The 10927-nt window shown below is 41.0% G+C and overlaps 1 protein-coding gene across 1 annotated transcript; it reads right to left on the minus strand.

Annotated features, from left to right (window-relative positions):
• Positions 1-5: 5 nt before the first annotated feature.
• LOC119738160 lies at positions 6-9271 on the minus strand. Its single transcript, XM_038212909.1, has 6 exons — positions 9190-9271; positions 5512-5848; positions 4224-4313; positions 3473-4028; positions 2083-2703; positions 6-1743 (listed from the first exon to the last, which is right to left on the minus strand). Exons 2-6 carry the CDS (start codon positions 5821-5823, stop codon positions 806-808), a joined length of 2517 nt encoding a protein of 838 aa, XP_038068837.1. The 5' UTR covers positions 5824-5848; positions 9190-9271; the 3' UTR covers positions 6-805.
• Between the last annotated feature and the right edge of the window lie 1656 nt (positions 9272-10927).

The following is a 10927-nucleotide window of genomic DNA, read 5'->3' on the forward strand; positions in this document are numbered from 1 at the left end:
TTTTGTTTCTGTTTTTTGAAGTAATAAATGGTGTGCTGTCATGGCACGACCACATTTTGAGTATGTGCGTGGCTGAATACAATGTTTGTGCGAACCCTAGACATTGAACCCCAGTTACACCACTGCACTTAGGTCAGCTAAATATTTCACACCGTGGTCCTTGTCAGTGTTATTGGGTGTGCATAACGTACAAGGGATGTGAGCAGGGTTAGCTGATGTTCTTGGTCTTCGTTTCTCGGTGACTGAAGTCTAGTATGACTGCTTGTCCTGGGTTTTTAATTTCGCAAAACATGCATCTTGGGATGTATGATAAGTTAATGGTTGCTTCTGCAGCAAGATACATACATGAACATACACTTTAACCATTTATAATTCATTGGACGAATATCAAAATCTTTAAAACAGCCATCAAAAATATGGGCGTTGAAAAAAAATGGATGTTTTGCTTGGGTAATAATGTCTCTGGCTCTTATCCACTACCTGTTCCAACCCAATTCTTTACCACAAGCTGATCTTGGTGCATGTTGCCATCTCCATGTCTTTGGTCTAGCGAGGGAAAATTCATAAGTACAAACCAACCGTTCGACTTTCTTAAAAGGATTTCTTCATCTGACATTTATTTCATGCCCTGAAATAGTTTCTCTTATTATGTGCCCAATTGTGCTGTCAGTGCAAAGTGAAAGTTCAATGATTTCAAGACAAATTTAGTCATTACAGATGAGCCATACACCAACGTTAAGTTTACCATGTATATGGCCTGCATTACTGTAATATGTGATAGATCCTAATCTTGGCATTATCACACCTAGGAGCCCTCACTTATGTCCCCCTCATACATGCCCTCGACCCTTTCCAGTAGCCGAAGCAGAGGTGTGATGGGGTAGGGAAACAAATTGCTCCCACTGATTCTAGCAATTGAAAAGCGAAGCCTTATTAGAGTGGTCATCACATCATCTAGAGGTTGGGACACAATGTTAGTCTGACTACACAGCATCTCCAAAGTCTGGTCATTGGGAGAAGTGGACAAGGCCTCCGAAGAGTCCTGTGCAGGAGTCCTTTTTATGTCTTCAGCATCTGTACGTTTACATGAGTTGCAAGAAAAATTTCCAGCTCCGGCTGGTGATGAGGTGGCCTGACTGGATGAAGTGTACTCCAGCTCGTCTTTTGGTCTCGCAGTCTCTTGGTGTGTATCTCCATCAACCTGAGTTTTCCTTCTCTTTGTCTTTATGCTAGTCTCCACACCTTCCTCTCGTTCCTGGTGAGTGTGACTGCTTTCACATTTGGCAAAATATGGCTTCTCATCAACGGGAGGTTTGATGGATGCCACATCTGCCGAGTTTTGAGAGTGTGATTTGGAATCCATGGAGGCAACCTCTTGAAGAGAACTGCAAAACGAATCCCAATCTCTGAGAACAGTGTGTAGGTAACAGACCAGATACTCCAGGAATGGGGTCTCGGATGATATCAGTAAATCCAGAAGAACACTGGGATCATAGGCAACAGTGTCTAGGAACCTGCAGAAGATCCGATGGGGGTTAAGCTGGCCTACTAAGAGGCTGCAAGGAGGATGCAGTGACTGGGAGGCCTTATAGAGATCCAGGCTGCAGTGCATGACCCACACCAGGCCGTCGTCCTGTTCAGAGAAGAGTTCAAATACTAGCCAGATGTGAGCATCAGTTGGGATGATATGGTTGAGCTTGCAGCAGACATAACCCCAGAGATTTCGAAGACAACCTCCAACATCTGTCCAAAATATATTCAACAAAATGAAATAAGATAATGGAGGAAAGTGATTCAACATAAATATTGGACAATGTCTTCATGCAAAACACCAATGTGTTTTGCTTCCTAATAATTTTTTTGTTACAGTTGCAATCATTTGGTCACATTTTTTGAAGCATTTTTGGGATCATATGTGCCACTTTTTCACTCCATAATGAGAACGTTATCACCAATGTTATGAGGTTAAGATAATACTGAAATGTTTCGGGATGTTTCTTACATTTTTAGAAAAAAAGGTTCAATTTTCAGCACGATTTTCATTAATGCTATATTAGATTCTATTCAGAAAGAAAGTGTTACCTGATTCATCATAAATCGTCTTTGACTTATGACAGTTGAGAAGTGTCTTCACTGCACACAACGTTGCTTGGTAAAGCTTCCTTAGCAGTGGGTGATCACCAGACTTATCTTCATGGTTGCTACTGCTAGGATGAAAATGACCACCTCCAAATCCAATGGGGCCACTCCTATATGGAATATGCTCAAGAAAGCTCCCCTTGGCAACCATGCTGACAAAACCTGCTGCCGTGGTGATTAAAGCATCATCCAGTGTGGCAACCAGAGGATGACTGGAATGTGATTGGCCAGAATGTGGAATACATGAAGTCACTGGTGAATAATCCGTAAATAATACGAAGATGTCTAGGAGTCTCTTCAAGATGATGACATCATGGCAATAGTCTTTGAAGAGATGCATCAGTGAGGAGCCTAGCTTGGAGGTGAACCCTTGCCAGTGTTGCTCAACATGCCTGTGTTTCAGCAGAGCATGTACTAGATCTAGGAGTGATGCAAGGATTAGTATGGTGTCTTTGGTGTCCATGTTAACCCTGTGTGGTTCATCAGCTGGTAGTGGTAAGGCAAAGTCTTGCAATATGCATGGTAGATCCCTGCATAGCAGATGTCGTAGCTCCTTTTGACAATCTGGCAAGAAATCAAACATGGAAATTATTTAACAAATTGTTAATCTAATTCTTTACCCAAACTTTTAGTGTGAAAATCAAAAGGTCATTTACACTTGCCAAACCTTTTTCTTGATAGAACTGCAAACAATGTTTTTATTTCATCTAATTGAATTACCTGAGCATGAATATGTCAAACTATGCCAATATTTGCCTTTCTGCAGCTGATGGGTATTCTGGATTGATTGAGATTGGCCTAATTAGCTGATTATTGGTGCACAGCTATGAACAACTCACTGGAGCCAATGATGAAGGGCCAAGTTTACATTTTTTTGCAATTTTATTTACACAAAGTAAAAAACATGAAGTCATCTTTTTGTTCTATTTTCACCCAACGACCACCTTCATTTTCACAAATCTCCTGTGTGTACACGAATTTAAAAAAGCCCATCTTTATATTTTTGAAAGAGTCAACTTTACAAAAGCACTACCTGAGGGTGATTTTCTTATGAACTCAATGAATCTGAAATATTTTGAAATTCTAGAACTTTCACATTCCCATTTGAGGGTTCCGGAAGCACACCAGCAGGGTGAACTTTCATGCTCTATTTTCAACCAAAACTCTGTTTTTTTAATAACGTAATTAAGCGGGCAGGAATTTGTTTTCAAACTCAGTTTAAACCACATCAATTCACACAGTTGAAAACACTTTGAAACCCCACTTAAACTACAAACTTGATTTATAAGTAAATGACATCGTTGATCTATATCAAATCATATTACTGAATTACCTTGAAGTCTTCCAAATCCCGTGTCTGCAATGGAGTGTGCAGCTTGTATGCAAGATGGCTGTTGACTTCCCTGCGACGTTCCAGTATTCTCTGACTTGACCTGCCGACTCCCTTCATGACAGATCTTCTTCAGTAGTAGCCGACAGAGGTCCAAGGTGAAGACTGCATGGTTGACTTGACCAAGATGGGTCGTGCTCCGATCCAGGTGAGATTGGATCTTGCTTACATTCCCCAGATCACGAGTGGCATGGCTATGACCCGTACTCTCTTGACCCAAGTATGACTGAGCTGACATCTGACCAGACCCAACCAGACCTTTACAGACTTGACTTGAATCATCTGGATTCAAATTAACCTGATCTGGATCCATCTGCCCTTTACTGACCTCTACTGGACTGACCTGATTCCTTTGTTTCTGACCATGGTAATTAGGCTGATTCTGTCTACATTGACTGGGAGAGTTGACTAGACCTAACGTTTGGTGGTGGTGACCAGCATGTCGTATTACAGTCCCAATCCCGAGAAGGTGCTGATGAAGGAATAAGACAGCTTTTTCCTGTTGGGTTAAAATTCAAAGTGCAAAGTAATTTAGTTGCTTATTTCCCTCATAGACATTTATTTATCACAAATCATGACTGATGTTTATCCAATGTGTAGCACATGCATACTCAACTGGCCTGATATACACAATTTGTCACCTCAAATTCAACGAGATATTGAAGCTGTGGTTTTAACTACCAGATATTGGTACCTTGTCAATTGCAGGGGATGACAACACAGCCTTTGCCATTTGACATGTCATGAATGCTGTAAGCCTATCCTCAGATGACATCAGTGTACCCTGAAAGTATGCACAAAGCCAAACAAAAGATTTCAACTATCTGTAAAAATAATCAAATATCTTCAATGTTCAGATGAATGTTAAGGACGTACATGATATATCAGTAAAAAGAGCACCACTTTTAAACTTTTTCTTTTTCGAATCGATCTAATCTTAAATCCACATGAATTTTTTAAAATTAATTCAGGATGTGACATTTAAATGTTTAAACCTTTAAACGAAAAAAAATATTCTTAATCCATTTACATATTTTCCAAAAATTTCAAACAAACCCTGAATTATAAATATGGGACCTTCGTTCACGCGAACTTCCTTCGAGTTAAACATACATAGCACAAGTAATTAATGATGTTTTCAAACCTTTTTAATTTACAAAACCTTAGAAGCACCACCATGACCACAACACTTTATAACATTCACGGTACTCATAGTTCAGTTTTTCCCTTTTTCAATGACTGCCCGCTATTTATTACAACGCAATGTCAATCATTGTTGATTTATCGTGTCAATCACGCTGGTCTGCAGATGTAATGGGCAGGCGTCAGCCTTCGTGAAATGGCTAAACGTTTAAACATTCTCCAAGCATGTTTTCAAAATTCCTCATTCTGCTATCTTGTACTTTTCAAAAACTATTTGATTTTTTCATATATTTCCCCCTCTTCCGAAACAAAAACTAATGCCATCGATGACAAGTTTCTATCTACAGGGTGGATAAAAAAAAGCAACCGAGATATTATTGCTAATTGGAACAGAAGTAGGGCACATGTGAATCAAAGGGAGATATCCTCTGTTAGGGTTGAATCTCCTCTTTAAAATGACACCCTGATCATGTCATTGCATTCATGGTTGACTGAGCAGCGACCAATTTTATGAAAGGGTCTATTTAGAGAATTGCGCCACTTTTCATGATGAAATCTCTTTTTTTCCCCACCTGCCTTGAATGGCAACCATAGCCTTTCACTCTGTGACAATTGACACCACAAAAACTACGATTGAAAAGTAGCGCAACTCTCTAAATGGACCCTTTCATAAATTGGTCACTGCTCAGTCAACCATGAATGTAATGACATGACCAGGTTGACATTTAAAGAGGAGATTCAACCCTAACAGAGGATATCTCCCTTTGATTCACATGTGCCCTACTTCCGTTCCAATAAGCAATAATATCTCGGGTTTTTTTATCCACCCTGTATATTACCAAATCCTCTAATAAAGATCCTGAGTCCACCATCTGGCGCTGCAGGTGTAGCACATGAGCACAGTGTGTTGCCTCAAACAGATGCTTGCTGATGGTCAGACCAACCAGCATCCTATCCGGTTTCTTCATATTATTCTCCAATGTATCCTCAAGCAAACCCTCCAGTACGTCTTGCACATTGTCTTCTCCTCTCAGCCAGCTCTTCAATGCAGACATCCCTCTTAACTCACTGGCTTCATCCATATCACATAGGCAGGTATTGTCCAGGAGATGCTGGTTCAGCTTTATGACTGCAGCATCCAACTGTGCCATTGTGCATAACTGAATCAGCTTAACTCTGAAAGAATACAAATTACCAAATTTTAATTAAATAATTCCATACTGCATGTAAATATTATTGTACATTCATAAATACCTCAAACAGTGCACCCATTCCTATTGGTCGACTGAGAGACCATCACATGGCCAGATGAACACGGTTGATAAAGACTGGCTGGCTGGTCTTAAAAACTTTTCTAGCGACAAATGAAATTTGGACTTTTATGAAATCCGGTGCCTTTTTCATTGGTCGAACGTTCCCATCTTCACGTACATTGTAGGCATGCGCAATACTATAGTGAGTCAGTATTTTAAAGTTCAAACTTCACACTAATCCAGCACAGCTGCATTCTGTGCCACATCGCGCAATACGCGCGACACGCGCACCAATCTCCAAATAAGGAGTTGTTAATGACTTCTTGCTAGAGGCACATACATGTACCATAACATAGCTAGAGGGGTGTTTAAAAAAACATGAAGTAAACTGTTGAACAAAATCATTGGAAATTTATAATTTTCGACTTGTTTTGACTTATGGCCCCAAAAAATTAGATTTTTTGACCAAAAAAGGTATTTATGAATGGGAATAATTATGTGCTTGGCCGGTATTTATAAACAGTATCGGCTCAGGTAATTATCATTAACATGACTCCAACCGGTCTTAAAGACATGTGTTTAAAACCGGTCAAGCATATTTATTCCCTTATAAATTAAAGGCTTATTGTAAAAGTGAACAGGTCCTTGCTCTGCTCACAATATACCAGTTAGGTTTGTTTTCTACGTATTCCATTCTGTTCAGGCGCATATCCGGGGGGAGGGGGGTGTTTGGGGGTCAAATTTACCCCCCTCCCCCCAGCTCATCTGTCAAAAAAAAAAATCATAGAAATTCCTTAAAAATAATGCAAACACCCCCCCCCCCCCACTCCGACACCCAAAAGAATTATACTGGTAATATTCTAATAATAGCCCTAGTCTATGGCAGTGCAGGCCATAGTCATAGACTAGGGCTAAACAGTAGTAATAATGTGCGCCTTTGCACAAAATACGGACAGAGCCAGCTTGGTAAGGAGTTATTTGTACACTATTCTGTAATTACTCTTAATAATCGTCTGATCTAGCTCCCCCATTAAAAGTATGGTATGAGCCCCCCCCCCCCCCCCCCTATTGATTTTTGGAGGCCAAGGCCAAGTGTCCGAAGAAAAAGAACTGACTACATTTTAGAATTTGTTTCTGTTTTAACTAAACGCAGTGGCTATCGTTACGGCAGCCGTAACGCATTTCCCATTTTCTATCGTTACGGTAGTGCAACTTTTATAAAAACATGAGAAGAAAATATAAAATCAGAAGGGAAAAAAGTGAATTTGAACGTTATGAAATTCGGATTTTATTTCCCTTTTAAAAAAATCCTCCAAAGCCTCAGGTTAGAAAAGGAAAAAAATTCGAGTGCAAAACTGAGAGGCTAACCCGCAACATCGCGGTGCAAAATCCTAAATCGACTGAGCTGTCGCACTGCTCGCTCCAACGTGGGGAAACAAATAATTATATACCTGCGTGCGTATCAAAAAAAGTATCGTAGAGGGCGCTAAACAACGGCTGCCGTAACGATAGCCACTTCGTTAATTAAACCCCTGGATCCGCCCTAGCCCGACTGCGTCTGGCCGTACTATCGCAAGCTCTGTAGTACTGTCACGCCCCAACTATCGCATCGGTCCCAACTATAGTTGGGACTGTCCCAACTATAGTGCGGCAGTTGGGTCGGCCCAACTATAGTTAGGACTGGAGTTGCGCCGGATGCTTCATGCTTGATAGATCTTGTTGGATTAAATGTTCCGCGGCGCTGGCACCGTGTATTCGTCGTGCATGCATGCCGCAAGGCTGGCCGGTCACGTGGTACTGCCTAGTTGGACGAGTTGTCCAGCTGCTGGGTTTTATTATCCAGCAACATTTTGCAAAATTCAAAGATTGCCATGGCCGGCCAACTATAGATGGGCCCCACCCATAGCTAATGTCAAAGGTCCTAAGTCGGACATGTAAGCCAATGTAAGCAGAGCTGTAGAGAATGTTTTATAGTCGTACATCAATTCTAAACTATAGTTGGGACTGCCAAATAAAAATATTGCGGTGGTCCAACTACAGATGGTCCCCACCCATAGATCATTTCATTGGTCCCCAGTAAAGTCAGATGTGAATTAGAGTTGTAGGGAATGTTTTATAATCGTACAACAATGTACACTATAGTTGGGACCGCAAAATAAAAAGATTAGGATGGCCCAACTATAGATTCGCCCCATCAATAGCTAATTTCAGTGGTCCCCAGTAAAGTCAGACGTGTATCAGAGCTTTAGGGAACGTTTTATGGTTGTACATCAATGTAAATTATAGTTGGGACACCGCAAAATAAAAAGATCGGAGTGGCCCAACTATAGATGGGCCAGCCCAACAATGGAACTTACAGTTGGGACCGTCCCAACTATAGTTGGGACAGGCCCAACTATAGTTGGGCCAGCCCAACTGTGGAACTACAGTTGGGCCTGTCCCAACTATAGTTGGGACCGATGCGATAGTTGGGGCGTGACAGTACTACAGAGCTTGCGGTAGTATGGTGGTGTACCCTAACGTGGCGCACTTCGAAGCATACCCAAATTTCCTCGTGTAGTGTTGCCAAACCTCTTTGTTGACAAACCTCAAATTCATGCAGTGAAATACTGGTACTTTTACCTTATTAATGCTTGCTGTTTAACCTCTGTGAACAATTTCGGTTTCATAAAATTTAAGCCGAAATTAAAAAACGGTGGCGTCCGGAAATTGGGCACAATTTGGCGGAGTGTTCCCTAACGTGGCGCACTTAAATAAATCTCGGGGAATTCCAAATTAACATTTAAGAATTTCTGAAAACTTGATAAATTCTGATAAATCATTATTATCTCTACTTACATACCCAGCCAGATGTTTGTCACAAAATTATTTTCTTATTTTTCGGGGCATTTTCAAAGGGTTCACTTTGCACTTGAAAATAAAATCGGAAAATCACGCCAAAATAAGTTTTTCTTTTAACTTTGTAGCGGGTAAATAAATTCGCGATTTATGAACGGGAGTGTTTATAACTTGATGAAATTTCACTTTCTGTGAAATTTCAGTTAAAACTTTTGCTCTAGCTAGGCGCTACAGGCGAAAAATCAAAGTGCGCCACGTTAGGGGGCGCGCCACGTTAGGGTACATCAACAATACTGTCATGACTGTGTACGGCCAGACGCAGTCGGGCTATAGATCCGCCCCTGCTGTTCCATTCGTATTCCTACTTTCAACCTTACAAGTTCAGGATTTTTATAGAAGTAAAATGTAGTTAAAAAAGCAACAAACCATAACGTGACGGTGTAGTTATTCCTGCGCGAGACTGCACAGCCGGCCGACGATCGATCGTGTAGTGTCCGTCACACATATAGATGTTGTGCCCATTCTTGAAAATCACGCATTCTCGAGAATGGGCATGCACATTCTTGAGAATGTGCAACTGGATCCTTGCTCAATCTTGGCAAAAAATAACTCTTCCAGATTGAGCGCACATTCTCGAGAATGCGCGACAAGATAACGGTCTTGTCGATGCCGAGCACCGGCTGCGCTTGGCAAGTCTAGCTGAATCCTCGTTCACTGATTCTCAATAATTATACTGTTGCAACGCAAGGCTCTGAAAAGTAGAGTGGATATGATAAGTAAGGGTGCATACCTGCAAATAAACTCCCATAGACACTAGTGCTAAATGCCCATACTTCAAAATTCTTTTAAAAATACTCAAAACTCTCACAGGTATTCAAGCTGCACAGAAAAATGATGATCAATGTGTCATCTTTCATTTTCTTTTCAATTTATGGTGGGTTGACCATTGACTTTTCGAGATATTTTCACGCAAAGAAGACGACCCCTATTTTCCCCAAAGCGGAAAAGTAGCCATCTTGAAAAACGATCCCTCCACAACATGGCAAAATAGCGCCACTTTCGAGCCCAATAGCATCCAAAATGCTCAGAATTGGAAGCCCCAAGTCCAGGCCAGAGGTTCACTACCATATCTCTTCAATTCCCCAATTTTACAGCGCTCAGAACTCTCTAATATAGAATATTTTGAGGGTATAACTTTTATTCATGAGCTTGGCGGATCGATTTACCGGTATGCACCCGTAAAGGCGTATTAATATGGGGGGGGGGGGGACCGGGAAAATATAAGAGACATAATAATACTAGTGCAAAGAATTCTGATTTTTGGGATAATAAAAGCGGGGGGAGGGGGGACGTAAGAATGAAGAATGTGAAGAATGAGAATGAATACTGCGACATCCCATAGTGCTAATGCTATTTCCCATTTAAATTGCCACCAATTTATTGTTCACATCCCACCATAACGTCGCAGAGCTGGATTCTATCTAGTCAAAAGAGCAATTTTGGCAGCTTCTGGACATCGGTTTTTTTTTGTGGCACGCATATGATACATGCAGGGACTTGTAACTTGTCTAGCCTAAATAAAGCACTTCCCAGACTAGTTCCCAGTCCTCCGTTATTACAAAACTTCCCATAGTGGGCAGAAAAAAGCAATAATAACAGGTTTAATTTGATTCAAATTATCGTAATTATACGAGTACAGAAGCATAGCACATTTTCTTTCCTCTTTATATGAATTGTTTCCCTTTTAACCGCTATACAATTCATTTAACATAATTATGTCGTGCAATGTTTGTTAAGATTGGGCAAAATTCATAAATTGTGCACGTGATATTCCCAACCAATCTTAAGAATGAGCGCTCATTCTTAAGAACGCGTGCTCGTTCTTAAGAATGGGCGCTCATTCTTAGAATGCGCGCCCATTCTCGAGAATGTGCATGCCCATTTTCGAGAATGCGTGATTTTCAAGAATGGGCACAACATATATAATGCACGTGCAGACGACAAAAACGTTCTTCAGTTAGTCAACAAGCGCGCCATCAAGCGGTAAGCATAACGGCTATGTGCACGTCCAGGCCTCAATTTTTTTCCATACCACATAGTCGCTATGATATAGAGAATTACGTAGAAGGCGCAGCGCACCTGACTTGCAACTCGACGTACTTCG

Source organism: Patiria miniata, unplaced genomic scaffold, assembly GCF_015706575.1.
Source record: "Patiria miniata isolate m_02_andy unplaced genomic scaffold, ASM1570657v1 HiC_scaffold_10, whole genome shotgun sequence".
Classification (NCBI taxonomy): Eukaryota; Metazoa; Echinodermata; class Asteroidea; order Valvatida; family Asterinidae; genus Patiria; species Patiria miniata.

Bases quoted from the DNA above. Each gene is read 5' to 3' on its own strand.
- LOC119738160 (XM_038212909.1), bottom strand. From the start codon at position 5,823: ATGGCACAGTTGGATGCTGCAGTCATAAAGCTGAACCAGCATCTCCTG. The intron at 4,314-5,511 runs GTAATATACAGG...GCATACTTTCAG, and splicing joins GATCTTTATTAGAGGATTTG to GGTACACTGATGTCATCTGA. The intron at 4,029-4,223 runs GTACCAATATCT...TTAACCCAACAG, and splicing joins CATCCCCTGCAATTGACAAG to GAAAAAGCTGTCTTATTCCT.